At 46.3% G+C, this 21,391-nt stretch overlaps 1 protein-coding gene across 6 annotated transcripts in view; it reads left to right on the plus strand.

Annotated features, from left to right (window-relative positions):
• The first annotated feature begins 11 nt into the window (after nucleotides 1-11).
• LOC116943884 (tenascin-X-like) overlaps nucleotides 12-21,391 on the plus strand; it is a 156,527-nt gene continuing 135,147 nt past the window's right edge. For 2 of the 6 annotated variants that reach the window (XM_032957195.2, XM_032957191.2), the window contains exons 1-5: nucleotides 13-224; nucleotides 639-946; nucleotides 11,668-11,796; nucleotides 13,727-13,861; nucleotides 20,105-20,236. In XM_032957195.2, the coding sequence (XP_032813086.2) occupies nucleotides 796-946; nucleotides 11,668-11,796; nucleotides 13,727-13,861; nucleotides 20,105-20,236 (547 nt within the window). In that variant the 5' untranslated portion in view covers nucleotides 13-224; nucleotides 639-795. Of the gene's footprint in view, nucleotides 225-638; nucleotides 947-11,667; nucleotides 11,797-13,726; nucleotides 13,862-20,104; nucleotides 20,237-21,391 lie in introns of all 6 variants that reach the window. The other 4 variants (XM_032957192.2, XM_032957194.2, XM_032957190.2 and 1 more) reach the window with 3 other exon arrangements.

A 21,391-nucleotide genomic window follows, 5' to 3' on the forward strand; every position in this document is an offset into this window, starting at 1 on the left:
TTGTGGAGGAGGAGGAGGGCCCTATATAACCACCGAGGATCGCAGCCCGGCACCCGAGCGCTCCACGCAGTCACCGGCAGCAGCAGCAGCAGCCCCCCCCCCACTCCCAGCGTTCGTCCGCCGCTCCCTCGCGTCTCTCCTCTTGAGTGCGGGGCGCAACAAAAGACAACCATTGACTTGCCCCCCCCCCCCCAAGACTTATTACACAGCGGTCGTGGCAAAACGTAAGTGCGAAGAAAGACGGCAACCCCACCACCACCACCACCACACTTCTCGCCATCCCTCCCCCATGTAATTTACGGCGCATTCTTGTGCGCTCTGTGGACAAGAGAGGGGTCCGTCTGTGCGGCGCGCACCATATGGCGCCGGTGGTGGTGTCTTGGTGATGAGAGAGAGAGAGAGCGGTAGAGAGAGAAGGAAGTTTGGTGCGAGTGAGCGAGAGATGTTTGTGATGGATTCGCTGTCGAGGACGCCGGCGGCGGCGGTGGCACCGACGGCGCTTCCTTCGTAACTTCCCATCAGCGCTGTTGGGCTACGTGCGGGTGCAATAGAAGTTCAACGTACATCGACACATTCCACGGTAACGCTGCAGCGTCTGTGATCCCCCCCCCCTTCCTCCTCCCTCCCCCGCCTTTCAGAGCCGAGAGGCGGCGCGCGACTCTCACAAGTTGGGGGGGGGGGGAGACCCTCAACAAGGACGACCCCCGCGGTGGCTTTCGACTCGCCACGAGGACGGACGCGAGGATCTTTTTAAAACTCCCGACGTTTTGGGCGACTCGAGTCCACCCACCGAGCATGGCGGCGCGAGGCGTGCTGCTGGCGCTCCTCGCGGTGGTGGCCCGAGGGGTCCGGGCAGAGCCCCCTCCTCCTCCGCCACATCAGCCGCAGGAGCAGCAACCGGGGGGTTCCTCCACCCCCGTGCATAGCGGACCCTCCCTGGCGCAAGGTGAGAGAGCCTGCCCTGCCCTGTTGCTGCCCTGCCTGCCACAATACCCTGCTGCTGCCTTATCATGCCCTGCCATGCCTTGCCATGCCCTGTTGCTGCCCTGCCATGCCCCCTGCACCGTAGCCCGAGCCGGCGCTGTGGCTCCCAGCTCGGCAAAAGTGGTGCCGCTAAGATCTACTTCTTTAGGCGCTACTTCTTTTTTGTTTTGTTTTCCCAGCCATCAATTTTATTTTGTCAAAATCGACTTTCGAATGACGGAAGGCATACAAATACGAGACTTGTAAAATATATATTTACCAGCGATGCCTCGCGTTTGCAGCGCAAAGTATCCCTTGTATATCGGTTTACCGTGCAGCATACGCGCATAGTTAAGTTGTATGTTGTGGCGTGATGTTGTATTGAAGGATCCGTGTGGGTGAGCGGTGGTGCAGCGGTTAGCGCGCTGCGCTACGAAATCGAGTTCCATCCCCAGCTCACGACCAACCAACAGATAACAGTGATGAATATCTGAACCAGTAATGGTCCCCCCCCCTAGGTCGACTCGGCCTTCGTTTTCTGTGTATATGTTTCAAGTTATTTGTTTACTTTTCATGCACTTTGGACCGCTATTGTAACTTTCTGACCTGCCCCTTACTGGACATTTGTGAAGCGGAGCATTATAGCTCATCGGATTCCTCCAGCAATGAATATTCTGATTTCTAAAATGAGAACCCGGTGCGGTGTGTCATCAACGTCACTAGGAAGACAAAGGCGGCCGGGCGTGGTGCTGCCTCCCCCCTTCCCCTTGGTGTGCCGTGCCGGCCTTCATAGGTGCTAGTCACTAACAGCAACACAAGTCTGTTCAGTCTACACGTGGGGGGGAATCTTTGTCTTTTGTATACTTTATAATAAGGTTTTACCCCTCGGTACGTTGTCGAGGGGGCGACTACTTTGTAAGGGCGACTATCGCGCAAAGGAAACTTTTTGGCAACTCCAAACAAAGTTTTTCCGTGAGCTTCTCAACGCAAACGACAGCGCCCCAACCCCCACACCCGTTTCCTCTTATTTGGGTTGCCGGTAATTGTTTCGTTTGCCACGTTTTGGCTTTAAAGCGTTGTTACCACTCTGTTTATTTGTGTATTTTAAATAATCGCACTTCAGTCGGGTTCCTAAGTTGGTGTAGGCGATAATGCGTTGTGGTCTTGTTATCCGCGAGTTAAGTACAATAGGTGTTGTTTTGTTGTTTTATAGGTCGTGTAATGAGTTACAGGGCCCCGCAAATCATCACTCGATCGCGTCCCCCCCCCCCCCCCCGGGTCACAGACGTTCCTTGCTCCGTTGTTGGAAATTCCACGTTCCCGTGGCGGGAGACGGGTTCTTCATAGATGAGAGAGAGAGAAGCACCGTCTCCGATCAACCATAGAGTAACAACGCGGCTTTGTCTTCCCTTGCACTACTCTCTCTCGAGAATGAGGTCGTGTGTGGGGTGGGATTTAATTTGCTAATTTTGCAATGAAAAAACAACATCGGAAAGTTCGTCTCCGGTGTTAAGGTCTCTCGCCTTGTGAAAAAAAGAGATTGACAATGTCATGACTCTCTGCCTCTTTGTATATCCACCGTGCTTATCCTTGCTGTAGAAATATATTTGTTCAAGAATATATCTTTGTTCCTTTTCATCAAACTAACAAAAAAACACATGGGTATATTTTTTGTATGCCTATTGTATCATTCGGCCCTCCTGGAGCCGTATGCAGTGGTTCTTTAAAGACTGCTGTGCTTCGTAGCGTTATTTATAAAGGACTACCACCGTTTCGTGTTCGCATTGCATTGCGATACTTGATATATTTAGGGGATTTTTTTACCGAATAAAAAATGGCTCTTGTTGTTTTTGGTTGCCGACCCCTGACTTGGGTAATAGTATAACTTTTCCCACCAACATCTGGATCACGTTAATTAACTGCTTCTGTGGCCATGGCAGGGACTTCTAAACGACTTTATGGACGCAACAACATCATGAACGTGGCATCAACGCCACCCTCGTAATTAACGTCGTCATAACTCCTCCATCATCATCACATCATAGCCACCATCCGATTGGCTCGGTTGGCTTCGTACGGTGCGAAAGAAGTTCACCGTACAGACGTTCCATCATTCAAATGATACCATCCTGGTCACTTGATTTATCTCACCTTGTTAAACGAAATAAGCGTGTAACCTGAACTCCTACAGGCATAAACTATTTAAGCTATTTTTTTTTATTTTACCAGATGAGGTCCACTGAGCTAAAAAATCTCTTTTTCAGAAGTGACCTGGCCAGAAAATGATTGCTCAACGAAGTGGCTCATAATGTGGAACTTTATAGCAACCACATACTCTAAACACATGTTGATTCTAAATGCACACTCCAAATATACAGCAGGCGTCAGGGTTGGGATCAAACTGACGACCTCCGTGCATACCAGGCGAGGTAGCTGACATCTCGCCACCGTGGCATAGTGGGAGTCGTCCCTGTAGGTGATGTCGTTGCCCGACACGGTGGCAATAAGGCGATTTAAACAGACGATTTGAACATTTTGCACACGCTATCTGTCCCTCGCCGAGTTGCATAACAGAGATGCACGATGTCGATGCTGCTTAGTTGGCAGTGGTACGTGCACAAGCACAATAAACAAAGCTGAACACATTAGCCAGAGGGTCTGCAACCATAATAACAAGAGACATCTGTTTTCGAATTCGGTAAACAAAAAAAAAACCTCTTTCAAGAGCTGCAATGCATGTTGATTACATGCCTGTCAACCCATTATCAGTGCCTACCTTATTACAGACCAATTCAGACCTTTTTGGTCACCCCGTGCTCTTATAAATCTCAGCGTGTTCATCCTTCAAAGTCCCATCACAAGGGAGAAAGACAAAAAATAGACAAACATTTGTTTTGCTCGTATTGAAACGGCTTTCCGATGTATGGACCTGAACTAATTTACATGTACAAGAATTCGGGTAAACAGTATGGGTTGACAGGTATGTGTGAATACGAGACGGTAGTGGTCCATAATAAATAAGCAGTCCTTAAAGAGCTGCATGCGGCTCAGGAGCGACAGGTTGCTGACCCCTGGTCATAGCACAACATGAAGGCCGTGTTATTGAAGAAGGGCTATTACCCAAAACGTCACCTGTTTTATTATATATATACACATGTATGTTCTTTATGAATGATTGTGGGCTTTTTATTTTTATATCAACCAGATGTGCTTAGATTTGTTTTTAGACTTGTAAGCTCTATGTACATATTTGTCAATTTTGGATTATTCGTGAATGTAACGGGTTTGTATGTGATTCGCGTTTAGTTCTGTAGTGTGCGATACTTGGTAAGAATGGTTTATCGAGTAGATAAAAATGCACTTTCAAGTACCTTTGCAAGTACTGTTATACGGCGTGCAAGGTAGACATAGTAAGTTACGATGATGCGGCCGGTTGTCACGGAACTGTCTTATGCAAGGATGGGTGCTGCAGCCTGACGCTCTTGTGGAAAAACAACAATGGGGACAGAAGAATTGTGGGCTTGTTGCGCACTGTCGCAAAGCTGAAACGTTACTTTATTTTTAGACCAGCGAATTTAATGCATGTATGTACATTGAACTTATTTCGCACCGTACGTAGCTAACCATGCTAATCAGAGGTGCAGGGGAAGGGCAACAAACTAGACTCAAAAATTCATACTCTTTGTTTTTTTTTCGGTAAAGTCACGTAGGTATAAAATAAATGAAAATAACTAAATTAAGTCACGACGTTTCGGGCGCAACACAAGCGTCCTTCTTCAAGGTGGGGACAACGTAGCGAAAGCACAAACGCTTGAGTGTGTCTCACACGTAGCGAAAGCACAAACGCTTCAGTGTGTCTAAGCATTTGTGATTTCGCTACGTTGCCCCCACCTGAAGGAGGACGCTTGTGTTGCGCCCGAAACGTCGTGTTTTAATTTCGTTGTTTTCATTTATTTTATTTTTTGACCTACGTGACTTTACCGAAAAAACCAAAGAGTATGAATCCTTGCAGTCACGAAAGCTTCAAATCTAGAACGAAACTCAAAAAGCAGTTGGTTGACTGGGAGTTGCTAGTTACGCCAAATTAAGCCTGGTTAGTACTTGGATGGGTGACCGCCAAGGCTTGTCAGATGTTGTAGGTGTGGAGCCGATGGGGTAAGGGTAGGGGTCGGCGACCGCCGGCTCCAGAGCCGCATGCAGTGGCTCTTTAAGGACTGGCTTCGTGAAGTTGGTTTTCAAGGACCGCCGTCTCGTATTGACATAGATTAAAAAATGGCTCTTTTTATTTTAGTTTCTGACCCCCTGGGCAGGGGAAGACAGCTGTGTTGAGTGGTAAACCCCCCTTGTTTGTGTGTGGGTATCACCCCGGATACACCAGTTTACTGCAACATGCCACACACACATTATATTGGTCCAAACACGATGATATGGGGACCCCTCTTGTGAAAGCCTTGAAAATCACCCAAGGCTTATCTTGGGCACATTCTGTTTCGATCGTTAGGTTTTGCGCGATGGTTATGATTTTTAGTAGATGGAAACTTTCTCTCACGAATAAAAAAAACTCGTATCAAAGTAGGAAAAATAAGAATAGGAAGTGTTAAGATGTTCAAACGCCAAATAGACACCTTTTTGCAAGGAATCAAGTCTGCATTAACCACACGTACTTGTGGAAAACATGCAAACAAACATACTCTGATAATATATGCATTGTCTTTGAAAATGATTGGCTTACACTACAGACAGGGTTATTTATGGCCTAGCCTCACCAGTGGTTAATGCAGACTGGATTCCTTGCAAAAGGTATCTATTTAGTGTTTGAACATCCTAACACCTGCTTTATTGCTAGAAATGGTAACACCTATTCTTAACATAACTCAATTTGCAAAAAACAACTTGATGTAGGCTATTAATACATTTTTTATAATTATTACATGTGGATGTAAAAACAAATAGTACTGCATGGTATCATTACTATTTTGTACATCAATATAATGAAGTGAAGTTAGGTTTACTTGTTCAGGTTGCAAGTTAAATAAATGCCTCGAAATTGGACCGTTTTTGCAGCTCTACATTTGTAATCCGTCGGGGATATTTTAGGCGCTATAAATGGCAGAGGTGTCGTAACGTATAAAAAAATATTTATCTGTGTCATTCTACATCAAAACGGTCCACGATGTCTATCCAGCAACATTTGTTATCAGAGTAAAATAGATTTGGGCCTTGCCAGAGCTGACCGAGACAACTTAATGTGAACCTTCCAGCTTTGGTGGTGGATGTCAAGGCTCTATTTCTTCCATTTTGTCTCAAGCCTATTTTGCTCAGGCAGGGTGGGAAGTGTGCCTTTGGGCTGGGGAGGGTTCATAAGAGGTACGCCGTCCTCGGAGAGGCAAGATATTTCACAATGCTAATCATTAGTCATTGTTATAATAATAGTCCCGAGAAATGGTTAGGTAGTAAGTGCTCTTTTAAGGCTGCCTGATTAGTGGCTTTGATAAGTGGCGAGAGCCTGGCCCTTAACCTTGGGCAGGTGTCTCCAGCCTCCTGTTTTTGTAGCCTCCGCACTGCCCTCTCTCTAAGTTAGAGGAGGTAACGACAGCACTGGTATGCAGCAATAGTGTTGGTGGACGTACCGACGAGACTTGGGAGCATGGTCGTCTGCGGCGTCAAGGCAGCCGCCAGCGTGAAACCTCCGCGGAGGAGTCGCGCGGCCTGTAGCGCGAACGTGTGAAAACCCACGTAGTGACACGGTTTGGAGTGCAACAGCACCAGTAATGGCACTGGACAACCTCCCCCCCCCCCCAGCTCCCATGCTGTTTGTGGCCTCCATGAAAGAATTCCACGATTGTATTCCACCACCTATGGCCTAATTCCGTGCACGTGAAATTCTGGCATCAAAGGTCTCCTTAACGAGCATCGGTGGTGTGTGAAGGATAATCTCGCTTCGTTGAGAAATGAGATTGCTCCTGGGGCACCGATGAAAGTTACGCCTCCCCACGGTGTTCGCGGGATGCTGTGGGCCGTGTTGACGGTCACATGGGAAAAGAGGTTCACATAGCCTGCCATCCCGACAGGTCACAGCCACTGGTCTGTGGTCACGAGGAGTCAATGTGGTTTCCTGCTCAATCCAGAATATTTACTGTTCGAGCCAGTGGCTTCCCATATAAGCTGCTGCTCGTTTTATTGACCCAGGAGAGACGCGAAGGGCCGAGACTACCCTTGGCTAGGATTTGAACCGGCCACCTTTCAATCGCGAGCTGCACACTCAGAATCGTAAGATTTTGTTTCTACTGGAAGATTCCGATGAGCTATTAAGCTCTTTCACAGATGTCTACTCGAACCACTACTGGCACTCACCCGGCTGAATTATAAATAGGTAAAAATACAAGTCCTTGTTCACTTTTTTGCCCTTATTTTTGTTGAATAAAATCTTATTGACGTGCTCGAATGTGTGCACGTGATATCTATTGTTTGTACGAAACTCTGCATATTTCACTGTAAATGTTAATTTTCACTGAAGCGTTACACCTCCTTGCCACAAAGCTGGCTCACTATAACTAGACAGGAATCAGAAAATATCCCCCAAGTACAAGTTTTAGTTTTATAAAACAAAAAAAGATGTTTTCAATCAATTCCTGCCCCTTGTTTCAGGACGGCTAGCTGCTTTTTTTTTTACGAGACTTTAGAAATGGCGTTAAACCCGTGTGACCTCGATGACTCGCTCATAACATCTGCAACATTTTCGCATGTATGCTTGATTGCTCTTTTTAGGTAGGGGTGGAACTATGCATAGCTAGATTTTAATTCTTCTGCTCCTGATTAAGGTGCCCCAAAAGGAAAGCAAAGTTCAAGTGTTCTTCCTCCCTCCCCTCCATTTGTTACTTTTTTGCGTAAAAGTCAACAGCTGAGACTCATTCTATTTGGTTCGTATTCACAGATTGCTTAGGATCTTATCCGATTCTTCTCTGCATCTGCCTCAATGGCTCTATGTATTTACTCTAATGCATTGCTCAACTCTGAGCAACCAGTAAATGTTGATTGTCTTTAAACAGGCTGTATTTCAGCGTAACAGGCATATGAATAAAACCAGGAGGCACGACCTTGAACACGACAAACTTGAGTGGCATCCTACGCCTGATTCATGCATTGAATTGTGTAAAGGAATCTACGTGGTTTTCATTATCAAGTTGTATATCATGGGTTTGCAGTACCCCTGCAGCCACTAGAGGCACTATAATTCACTGTAGAGTATTACAATGGTTCCGCCCTTTCTCGATCCACTTATGAACTGAAACCGTCTGATACTAGTCGAGCTTTCTTTGATCGTACTTTTGCAACGGTGGTCTTTTTATGCATGTATGTTGGACTTCTTTCGCCACCGTACACGGCCAACCAAGTTAATCGGAGCTGCTGTGAGAGGACAACAAACTAAACACAAAAGCAAGGTTATAAAGAAATTAGTTTTTAATTTAGTAGAGGTTCATAGAGGTTGCCGAAGAGATGATGTCCAGAATTGTTTCAGATATCACCAGCCTTGGTTGCTGGGCTGTATGCGGGAACCGGACACGGTTAAACGGGGTTTTAGTCCAGTGTGTTAACCAGTGTGTCGCCACTCCATTGTTCTCAATTATACAATGGTATTGTATTTTTTGTTTACATTGGTAGTGTTATTTTTTGTAATACTGTAACGAGAGTATAGGTTAGCTGGTAACTTCTTGCAGTTATGAGATTGTTGTATGATATTCCAGCCTGGGTTGATCTCCTGTCTGGCTTATGAAAAATGAATACCGATTTTTCCTTTTTCGCACTTAACGCCTCGCTCTGAGATTGCTTCCCCTTCCGCCAGAGTGGAAATGCGACGTTCTTCTAACTACGACGTAAATGCATTGTTAGGTTTATTTTACGTCGGCTTTATTAAAGTATAACCGTTATTGACAAATTCGGTATTTGGTATTTTCATCATTTCTCCTGTTGCCGAGTTGTTCGTGCTCTAGCTAACGGGTTTGCCGACTCCCCCCTCCACCTTCCCCCCCACTGAAATCACTTAAATTGAATTAGAATGGCATTTCCTTGTTTCCTTGCCTTGTATGGCTCGCGCGGGCTGGAAGGCCCTTGGTCTTGTGTCCTCACGCGTGACGGGGGGGGGGGGGAAGTATCGAGGCTGCATGGCGGTCCATAATGATTGCAGTTGATTGGTGCATTTTATATGAGTGAGCGTTTTAAGTGTTTTCTAAAGCATGTACGTGGCCGAGCGGTGGCGCGTTCGCCCGCTTGTCGCAGGGGTTCATGGTTCGAATCCAGTGGTGTGGTTTTTTTTTTACTGCGGGAGTACCCAAAGTGCAATGACACCGCGCGCCTTCGGTTTCGCGGTGGACGTTAAAGATCCCGCGAGGTCATTCGCAAGGGTGGGCCGTTGTTGCGGGCTGTTGTCATGGTCCAAGTTACAAGAAAAATTATTACTACAAATTCATCGATTGGAATGTACAAAGCAATCGCCGAGCCCTTACTGCAAAAAACTTGGCAGGAGCCTCCTGAAAGAGTCTTGAGAGTCGGTGAGGCTTTTTTGGTTAAACAAACCTATTGAATAACACTATTTAGTCAATTGCTCTTAAGTGCTGTCTCCATGAAATTTGTGTAAAAAAATTGTGTAAATTGATTTCTAAGGTCGCATGCATTACACCAAAGTGCTTGCCGTAAATGAAGGGTTAGTACCTTGCTGATTTCGTCAAGGAGCATAAAAACCATCACACAAACTCCGGTCATCCTCGCAGCAGTAGCAGCTTTTGGCTCGCCATCAAACAAAGACAGTCATCACATTGTGCACTTTTCAGATGCGTTTCTGTGACCGTCTGGAACGCTCTTTCGTCCGATATTAGGAAGCTATGAACTTTTAAATCATCTAGATTGAAAACTAATTTCCTTAGAAGTGCTTTTTGTGTTTGGTTTAGTTTGGTGGCCTCCTCCCTCCCTTACCTTGCTCAGCTCTCCCGCTCCTCGTCCATTTTCCAGTATCACGGTCAGGGTTTCCAGAGAATTATATCTAACGTGAGTTTCGCTCCTCATTATATGGAATTTCTTGCCAGTCCTAATGTTCGTTGACGGTTTGACCTCTGATTTATCATGGTTGGCTACGTACGGTGCGAATGAAGTTCAACAGCCATAAAATACTCTAACGGTAGGCGTACGCAGACAGTTGATAGTTGTGATTGGGGCTGTGCACAACAAGCAAAGAGTTTTGGAGCTACTGCCACAAGTGGAAAACTCTCTGCTCGGGCCATTTTCCAACACGCGACATGCGAGGGAGAGTTCACAGTGCCCACGGCCTCGAGATTCTTCTTTCCGCGTCGGATTCGTGGAAATTTTGCGAGGATGGAAATCTGCTTTTTCTAGCGAACATCAAAGTAATGCATTTTGTGGTAAGAATGTTTGCTCCCTGGCTAGAGAGCGCGAGAGGGGGTGGAGGGGAGGCTGAAAAAGCACGCAGCCAACGCCTGTAACTCATGTGGTGGGCCCGCAGAGTTGTAAATTGCGCTGGCCACGAGCAAGTTTGCAATAGAGGTGAATGTTCTCTTCTAAAAGGTCCCTGATAATGTCGCTAGCTTGTATGAGGAATTGTAGCATACATGTTGAGCTACTTTCGCACCGTACGTATCCGGCCTGTGCTGTTAAAGCTGATGTGGAATTTTACGGATTCGGTCAATAGATGTGAACAATTTTAAGCTGAATAATTAATTCGGAGACACAGCTATCGCCTCCGCATTCTGGCCATCACTGCAGGTGGCGAGCATATCCCTGGGTGAAGACTGCCCAGGGGGCCAGAGGTTCAGGGCAGTGGAGGTGGAGTCAAACGCAATCGGTGGAGGGCTAAATCTTGTCGGAGGAATGCCAACTGTGGGTGAACATTTAAAAGCAGTGTTGGCAATTTTGGTGACAATTCGTTTCACCCATGTGTGATGGCATCGGGTGCATTCCCAGGGGGTTTTGTCACGTGCAATTACGATGCACTGCAATGCGCTGTCTTTTAGATCTTGATTAAGATCACCTATTGGATTGCACCTTAACTATTGCGCAACAACAGCTGTTGGTTTAGTTACCAAATTTCAGGTCGACAAATATCGATAACTGTATATTAGTTGTGCTCTAACAATGTTACTTCAGTCATGTGCAATTGCCCTTGGTTTACTGGACCTGCCTGTTGTCATAGATGGTGTGTTCCGTAGTGTAACATTTAAATAATACGTTTTAAAATGTTATATAGTGTCATTCATGCAAATAACATCTCACAATGTTGAGAAACCACAGATAATCTGGAAGATAGGCAGTGAGCCAGTGCCAACAATCGCCTAAGCTCTGTGATCCTTATATATGTTTTCAGCCACTTAATGAGTATTTTATATACATGGTGGCGGAAACTGGAGCACCTGGAGATTAGCTACACGTGTGAGGGGATACCTCTATCCCATAAATAAGGAACGGATTACATTAATTAAGCCTGATTTTTGCTGTACCACATTCCCCTGGCAAGCCAGGATACGGTTCCTCAACGCCCATGAGACAGGAGGTTCACAAACATGTGTGTAATCCACCAACCCTCGCTTGCCTCCACAGCACTGGATTACAGATGTAGATAGCCACGGCAGCCCGCATGCTATGTGTTCTGTATATTATACTGTAGTCATTGTTGTGCGTGTGTGTGTGCGTATGCAGGTGGATGTAACGTGAATGGGAAGATGTACTCTGTGGCCGAGCGTTGGGAGCGGGTCTACCTGGGCCGCATGCTCACCTGTACCTGCTTTGGCGGTGATCGTGGATGGACCTGTGAAGGCAAACCTGAACGTAATTATTCGCAATGCACCCAGTCGCCCAAGTCCTATTCGTTGCGGCTGTTTGTCACAATTGAGTTGGCAGCTGAGATATTTTGTCTTCTAAATTTAGTTCCCACCGGTTGTGCAGATTGTACCACGTGTTGTTCGGCACGATGTCCGACGGTTTTTTTTACACCACGTCCTGAATCGGGCACATGACCTCACAGAAATTTAAATGTCATTCTCGAATAAGCTCTGTTGGCCTAATGACGCGTGGTACAACTTCGACACACGGCATCGGATAACTTTTGTTTCCAGCCAACATGGAAAAACCAGGTTGTCATATGTAGCCTGTTCAATGGCCTTAACCACGTTACTGTGAAGAATACAATGTCACGGCAACTTTAATTATACGATTGTCTCACTTGAGCCTGGTTAATATGCACGGAGTAAACATTCTCCCCTCCCCCTCGTGCACAGATGCCGAGTTGCCGGGATAAACCGCAATAATTTATCGAGCTATCCAGGTTTAAATCTTGTCAAAAGCGGCATTGAACTTTGTGTACTCTGCGAGTAAACTTGCATTGTACGCGTTACCCATTTTTATTCTTTTATTTTTTTTCTGCATTACTCCAATTATGGATTTAGTAGGCGCTTAGTCGAGCACAATGAGTGAAACGAGTGAAAAATACATCCCTGCCAAAGCACCTGCCCTTGTGCATAAACCAATCCCACTGTGGACCTTATGCACACAATACTGAGTGCTACCAAGCGTGTTCTTGAGCTAAAGTGTGCCATTGCAGCTTTCGCATAACAGCCTTGAAGTTTAATAATCCTTCCTCAGAAGTGTGCTGCCATAAATATCACTTGCAGAGGTGAAGGCTATTTAAAGAAGAACGTCTTACGATTACTCCGAAGGGAATTTTCTTTTGAATAATGTCTAAATTAAGATGGTGGTGAATTATTTATATTCCAACACATTTATTTTGGGATGTCTTATTAATGTCATAACCATAAACTGTACCATTCGCCTTATTTTATTTTTCCTGGAATGCGTAAACCATGTGAGGACCCAAGCCTTATGAGGTTTTAAATAAAAACTGAGACCATTTCCAAATATACAAAGACAAAGGTCCCCCATACAGCCTGAACAGACTGTTGGGACAAGTGCTGTTAGTGAAAACCTATGAAGGCTGGCACTGCATATGAAAGGGTGGGTGGCCAGCACCACGCCCGGCTGCCTTTTGTCTCTCGAGTTGCGATGTTTACACATCACACAAGGTACTCATTTATAATCGTAATCAGAATATTTATTTATACTAGGGGAATCCGTTGAGCTATGAAGCTCTTTCACAAATGCCCAGTAGGGGCGGGGTCAGAACGTTGCAACAATAAACAATACACAATACCATAGGAGTGCAAAGTGTTAGAAAGGAAAACAAATCGCTTAAAAAATGTATACAGATAAAACTAAGGCTGAATTGACCCATGGGAGGCCCATTACTGGTTGAGATATTCACCACTGTTACCTGTTATTGGTCGTCAGTGGGAATCGAACTCGGGACGCCAGGTTCGTAGCTCCGCGTGCTAACCGCTGCGCCACCACTCCCCAAACCAAGACAAAGATTGGCCGTATAGCCTTGACAAACTGTTGGGGCAAGTGCTATTAGCGAGCACCTAATGAAGGCCAGCACAGCACACGAAGGGGTGGGTGGCCAGCACCACACCTGCCCGCGTTTGTCTCCCTTGTGGCGATGTTTAAACACCACACTAGGTACTCATTTGAGGCTTAGTCATCCTATGGGAGGCGCACGACCGGTTCAGATAATTGTCCGTGAGCAGGAATTGAACTCGAGTCGCCGGGCTCATAGCGCAGCACGCTCACCACTACACTACCGCTCCGCACACGCACGCACGGTTTTTGACACGACGCGTTTGTTGCTCGCTTGTGCCCTGGTTAGCCGAATCGTGCTTCGACCAGTACACGGGGGGACGCTACCGTGCCGGCGAGACGTGGGAGCGCCCCAAGGGGGGTCTCGTGTGGGACTGCACCTGCCTGGGCGCCAGCGTCAGCCGCATCAGCTGCACCACTGCCAGTGAGAGACCCCCCCCCCCTCGCCCCCCCCCCCCCCCCCCCGGAAGGAGATGGGATGGGGAGAATGTACAGAATGTTTTTTTCATGCTTGCCATGTGATTTTTTTAATGTATTTACATTTTTATCAATATAGGTATGGAAGAGTTGAAATGCCTCCTTCCTGCTTTGAAGCTATGACCATTTTAAATGTGTTCGTTGTAGGTTTAATGGCGTATTTAATACGAGATTCAGTCTGCAGTTGGAAGACTTGTGATATTATTCGTGTTCACTCTGTTTTAGGCACTCGGGTCTGTGCATTGTACTTCACGGAACTGCGTATTTTGGCTAATGTGCACGGTGGGACAGCGATCCGTCAGCGTCTTTCAAAGCTCGCAGCATTTAAGCACAACAGGGCAACTGTGCTCAGCAAACATAGTTTCAAGTCCCTTGGGAAAGATACGCTTTCAGTGCAAGACCATTCTCGAGAGCAAAATAAGTTGCCAATGATAACAAAGGTTTCATGGATTCGGATCACCGAGTTGTGTTTCTAGTCGTGACTACAGTGTTTTTATTGTGAATATTTACGTAGTTTAGACATTTGTTTAGGTAAATTACCGCACCTTTACATTGTTCACACAGTCTCGAGTGCAAGCTCGCGCGTACAAAGGAGGTCTGTGTATTGTGTGGGGTTTTGTCTCCTGCCTAATGCGGCCAAGTCTCTCCTCACTGGGTTGACAATAGTTGAGTGTCTCGTGTCGTGCATGCTAACAGCAGCCCAAATAGCCGAACACTGCAACACCTGAGACGGTCCTGACATGGTCAACTGCCGGGTTTTTAAAATCCATCCACTGCCACCCAATCAGCCTTGACTTGCCCTTGCGCACAAACATTATGTCGCAGGGATAGCGACGCATTTAAAAACACCGACTAAACTCATTACCTCCGTCTTTCATGACAGATCTTTCACAAACTATGGTCTCGCAAATATAAATGTATATTTCGCGATTAATGTTCGCGATGAAGCCCATTTTTAGATTCGAGTAGAGAGAGGGCTGTGTCTGTAAAACTCCATGATCCTTGATTCATGTAGGAGGCTTTTTGAAGAGAGCTTTCAAGGATTGTATCATATGATATTCGAAAAAAAGTTTTGCTGGATGGATTCGTGGACTGCCTGGCTGGATTCCTGGCGTGCGATCACGCAAAGGCCTGTGCGCGGTGGTGACGTCACCGCGCACCTCTGTGTGATGACTTGATCCGCATGCCAGTGTCGAGCCGGCGACGTCATGCCTCCCCTCCCACCCCCAACCACCTTCCACCCCGGCTGTGGATCTCACGCACACGCAAATGTACGAGATACGCTAGCGTACTATCATATTGTACTAGACTAGAAAAACGTTTGGCTTGCTTGAGGGAGATAGTGATGGTAGAACGGACGGCCGGTCACGTCGAAAGGACGTGTGGGCTGCTGTTTTTTTCCATACAAATGCCTGGTTCTCAAAAGCAAGTCGTGTAATCTGAGATATATTTTAATCTGAGATGCAACCAATCTTGGACTTTCCAAAATGAGGTGGAGCGGAGCAAGATGGAGTGCTGTTGAGGGTATTTAACAGATAACGATCATGAAAAGCAATGCGTGAATACTTGGCTGGTAAAGAAAATGAGCAGAAGGTGGCTGAAAAGTGTGCATAGAGGGCGCATATTTGCAATTATACGGAGATGGGAAGATTATTATGATCAATTGCGCTTATTTTACTCGTTAAAGCCTCACCAAGTCTCGTGAATTTCTTTAAGAAGCTTCCTGCCATTTTTTGCAGAAGGGGGCAATGATTGCCCTATGTACATTTAAATTGAGTAATTTCATGGGACAAATGCAATTTAAGGGAATTGGGTGGGGGGGGGGGACAGAGACAATCATAAATTAAAGACATTGCTCACTGTTGAGGAACGTAAAGCTGACTTGGATGGGGCATGTCGCTATGATAGTAGAAAAAGGTTTTGCTCGATGGGTTCCTGGCTGCCTGGCTGGATTCCTGGCGTGTGGCCACGTAAGCACATGTGTGTGACGGTGACGTCACTGCGCACCTCTGTCATGACGTCATCTGCATGCCAGTGTCGAGCCAGGTTTGTGGGTCGTGATGACATCATGCCCCCCCTCCCAGGCCCCCAACCACCTACCATCCCGGTCGTGTATCCCACGCAAATGCACGAGATACGCGACCATGCTATCATCATCCTATCATTATACTATATTATAAACAAGTTTTGCTGGCAGTTGAGGAACGTAAAATGGGCTTGGATAGTGGCACGTCGCTACAAAGGGACGATAGCCGATGGGGGGAGACTGGTGACAAAATGGCAGCATAAGGGGGGAAAAAAATCCAAGGGGGACGATTTCCACAGAGATGGAGTGGTGAGAAGTTGCGTGCGCAGGGTAGTAGCGAGACGGAGGGTGCCATCGTTGGGCCACGTGGGGTGGCAATGGCGTCGGGGGTGGGAGACACTTTGTCCAGTGGTGGATAGAACATGGCCGAAGATTTTGATGCCTGTGTTGACCGGATGATAAATACCCTGTGCGTGTGTCTATGTGTTGGGAAGAGGTTAACACAATTAGACGAGGGCAGTGTAGAAGAGGGAGGCAAGTTGTTGAAATGGAGTGGGGATGACCTGAGCAAGGAATTATTTGGTGCAGCTTTGACATTGGTGCAAAAGCTCGTTGAACAAAAACAACTCGACATATTCACCAATAACGCTGCCTTGAAGAAGACGTATAATCGACATTTCGGGCAATGGCACTTCTTCTTGAGAACAAGGGGAACGTTCCCGTGTATTTTTCACTGGGTCCTTCGGCTTTTCCCTCCACATTTAGAAACATGCGTTTTAGAGTATTTGGCTGCTATACATTTCCAGGTGATGATAAGCCACTTCGTTGAGCTATCATTTGTGGCCAGGTAGCTTCTGAAAGTGCTATATAGCTCAGTGTGCCTTACCTAATAAAATACGATTAAAATAAAAAAATTCTAATCCAGTAGTGTGCATAGGCGTAGCACTCACGACTGTTTAATACAGCGGAGCCAGTACTGATTTTTCGGCAGACGATAATTACGTGAATTTGCTACCCAAGGGGAATTGTGGGTAGCTGCAAAGTAATTATGGGTAATGCATTTTTCTGCCGCCGCTCGTTTTGCTTCCCATAGCGTTGGGGCACGTCTCTTGCCCCTAATCGCTGGTTTCCGGTTGGTGTTTGTTGAAGAGGCTACACCCTGCTCGTGAGACAAAATATACGAACGAGCAATCGTACGTTGATTCGGAAGGCCCCTGTGTTGGTTGACGTCATAAATGTGGGGCATGTATTAAGAGTATTTGGCTGCTATAAATTTCCACATGGTAAGCCAATTTTTTTAGCTATTATTTGTGATAGCCAGGTAGCTTCTGAAAAAGCTATATTGCTTTATGTGCCTTACCTGGCAAAATAAAATATAGTTTCGTTTTTTTGGCCTCTTGATCATAAATATAATCCTTGCCTGTTTATTCCGTTACAATACCAAATACATTGAGACATTTACAATCATCCTACTAACACATAGGCTTTCGCGACCAATATCATCCATAAGAGGTTTTTCAGTTAGATCGTGTAAGTATATAAATGTCGTCAAAACCCACCACCACCCGACACGGCCAACTAGTAAGGGTTGTCACGTAAACAGAACATGCCAAAGGACTCGCATAATGCACATGCATAATGTACGTTGACTCATTAATCCCCCCCCTTGCGCAAGAGCGCAGAAGTGTGGTCACCACATCTACGCCTCTATATAAGGAACGAAACAGACTTCTCCACATATCTGGCTGTTGCCATTAATTACAAGTTGGTTGTAATTGCCGGCGAAACGTCGTACTCAGTTTGTAAATGTTGTGGCTTGGCTCTCCAACGCACTGGTGTGCTGTACTAGTGACGAATTTGAATGTTCTGTTTACGTGACAACCCTTACTAGCTAGCTGTGTCGGGTGGTGGCGGGTTGTAACGACACATATCCTCGCTCTAACCCAAAAAAACCTCTTATGGATCATCCTTCTGTTAAAACGAATCTCTGCCTTCAGTTTCCTGGCTGGCTGCTGGGTGGGCTCCTCCCCCACCTTCCCCCACCTTCCCCCACCTCAACTATGACTGCGGGTCGTTGCCACTAAAATTAGCTGGCTAACTCGCTAAACCGTATTTTCCGTGTCACAAAAAAACATTGACTTTAAATGATGGAAAAAGGTCCTCGGACATGGTAGCGATGTCAAAGAGGTGGGAATAACGAATACAGAAAACTGACACTGTTAATTTAAAATTGCTGTAAACTTCCAACTTGAGCTCCTATCATTGTAATTGTTGCAAGAATATTCTTTAAATTGAGAATATATATTAAAAAACCTCAATACACACTTTCTTGGCATTATGTTATTATATATTAAAAAAACATGACTTTTAGTCAGGGGCGGAGCCAGGATTTTCAGCCCGGGGTGACGTTCAACAAATATAAATTTCAAGAATGATTAGAGAGTCAGGCAGTTGAACTAGACGCCATCGGTTGGCGACACACTCTGACAATGCAGTTGCACGGAGTCCGCCAGACCGAGTGTCGTACACTTATACGCAGAATGTTTCAGATTTTCGATTTTTTTCGTGGGTGACAATTGTCTACCCTGTCACCCCCTGGCTCCGCCCCTGCTTTTAGTGTTTTCGAGTAACAGGATTTTGAGAATAAAACGGCTGTCTATTTTTCTACACGAGTAATAATATAATATTGTTCGTTATAGTGGTGCTGGGATGGGCGACCACTATGTTGGCCAGTGTGAAGTATGGCCAATTAACCCTTATGACCCACACGACGTGGGCAGGTCTTTATCCAGAATGGGATTGCTTAGGAATGTTTGGCAAATGTATTGCCAAGTGGTTTGCGAGCGGATACTGAATGGCCTCGGGGAAAGAAAACCCTAACTCTTTGAGGGGTTTATGCCTTTTAAAAGCCAATGCAGAAGCATGCTCCCATCTCCAGGCCACCTCGGCCCAGTATGTGAAAAGTCTCATGCACCCGATGAAATGTGTATTAACTACCAAACCCTGCCTCCAGGGCGTGGGATTATAGGCATGTGCCATCTCACTCCATGTGACTGCATTTTAAACAGTTAACAAACTAGACTTCAGCACTTGTACTTCATTGAAGATGCAATTTGAGCTGCTGGACATTCCATAATGAACCATGTTTAGAATAGATTGTTAACGTTTCTGGGGTTATGGTACATTTCTATTGATAGGAATTGCCACTTGTGGTTATGTAATTATTCGTGTGAATTCCTGCCCATTGGTGTAAACACGGCCATGGGTGGACTGTGCGAAGGTAAACGGTCAGAAGCCTCAAATCCAGCCACGGTTTCCTCGCATACACACCAGCAGTGAATGGCATGGGACTTCCTTGGAAATTTGCTTCAGGGTATGGCATAGAGACGAGCCCGAGAAGGGACATTGGCATCGGTATCTACATGCTGTAGACTGGTCATGTTTTTTTTTTAGTCAGGTATGTTAACAACACGGTTGAGGCAAGTAAAAGCATTTAACAAAATGTGCATGTACGTACGTGAAAACGTGTTTTCCGATCGTAACTTTCACTGAATCTGCGTTCACACAATTGGGCTTGACCTGTGTCTTTCATCAAGTGAAATAACATTTTTTAAATCGGTTATATTGATGTTTAAGGCTCCTATATATTTGCTTTGTATGTTGGGTAGTTGGTGGGGAGTGGCAGTGTGGTGGTTGGCACAATGCGATGTGGACCCAGTGAAGCCCACATTTGATTCCCGCTCACAACCAAAATCTGAACCAGTCCTGGTCCCTCCCCTAGGGTATCGCGGGATGTTGCGTGAACATCAACCCTGGAGGTGGGCGGGAGGGACACAAATGTGGCTGGACGGACTGATAACCACACCACACCCCCCTCGTGTACGCCGCTTTGGCCTACAGAGGCGCTTGCCAACAGCACTGGCACCCAACAGTCTGTTAAGGCTATGAGGGGAGGGAGAGGTGTGGGTGGGTAGTATTGGTTGTGGTGTATTTGACAGGTGCTCTACTATCTATGCACGTTGAACATCTTCCGCATCATTCGTAGCCAACTACGCTAATGGTAGGTGCGGGGCGGAAGGCCCAACAAACGAAACGCAAAAAGCAGTTCTAAAGAAATGAACGCAAGAGTGATTGCTGGTGTGTCTGTGTGTGCGCGCCCCGTAGGTCGCTGTCACGAGGGCGGCAGCTCGTACAAGATCGGAGACAAGTGGCGGCGGGTGCACGAGTCGGGCAGCTACATGATGGATTGTGTGTGTCTGGGGAACGGCAAGGGGGAGTGGATCTGCAACCCAGTGTGTGAGTCTCGCCATCCCGCCGCACCACCGGCACCGAAACACTCGCCACCGCCGCACTCGCGTTCAACTCGCGTTACACTCGCCGCCACACTCGCCACACTTTCCATGCTCAACCCTGAGGGGCCACATTCAGGGCTGCCCATTTGTTACCCCAGCAAGCCCCCCACCCCCACCCCCCCTACCGCATCTTATGTTTAACATTGTGTGACGAATTCCAAGTGAACGTGTCGCGCAGTGTGCTTGTTTGTTAAGGTTATGTTGTGGCTGCCCAAGATTTCCTGGTGCTGTTGTGTTGCTGCAAAGAGTGGGTCTGGCAAGGAGTTTATATTGGCCCTGACGGCGCCACGGTGGGGAGATGTTAACTACCCCGCTAGGTATGCAGGAGGTCGTGTGTTCGATCCTGACTGACGCCTGTATATTTGGAGTTTGAATTTTTTCTTCATAGTCACATGGGATTTTTTCTGGGTCCTCCAATGCTGTCCCTTCCACATTGAGAAACGTGCGTTTAGAGGATTTGGCTACTATACATTTCCAAATGATAAGCCACTTTTGTTGAGCTTTCATTTGTCCTCAGGTCACTTCTGAAAAAGAGCTATACAGTTAAGTGGGGCTTTACCTGGTAAAATAAAGATAGTAGTAAAGTGAGTGGATATTGTCAGTTTTTTAGTTTTTTCGAGATGGACCTTAGGAAGTTTCCAAAACGCTCCTCTGCCATTCCACCTCCCTCCTCCTCCCCCTTCACGTTTACCTTCCATCTTGTTCAATCTGTCCCCATCCCCCCGTGCCTCAAGCTTCTTCCTGTGTGTCACAGCTCTTCCATTGTTAGCCGAGGTCTTGTAGTTTCCACTGCAGAGAGAAGACACGAGGGCTTTGAAAGAACAATCCCGCTTGATTTGTTGACGACAATTTTAAATGACGAATGGGGAATTGACAAACAAATAGGTCCTTGACTTGTTAAAGCTCGTCTCCTGAAAAATAATTAGGTTCAGTCTCTGATCCAGCTTTAATATACAAGATCATAAACAACAATGCTGAAATTCACACATTATTATGTGTGTATTATTATGGTGTGTATTATTATGATGTACGTTGAACTTCTTTCGCACCGTGCGTAGCCAACCATGTTAATCGGAGGTGTGGGATATAAATGCGTTTT

This window comes from Petromyzon marinus, chromosome 19 (assembly GCF_048934315.1).
Source record: "Petromyzon marinus isolate PM22_M1 ecotype Great Lakes invasive population chromosome 19, UKy_Petmar_22M1.pri1.0, whole genome shotgun sequence".
NCBI lineage: Eukaryota > Metazoa > Chordata > Hyperoartia > Petromyzontiformes > Petromyzontidae > Petromyzon > Petromyzon marinus.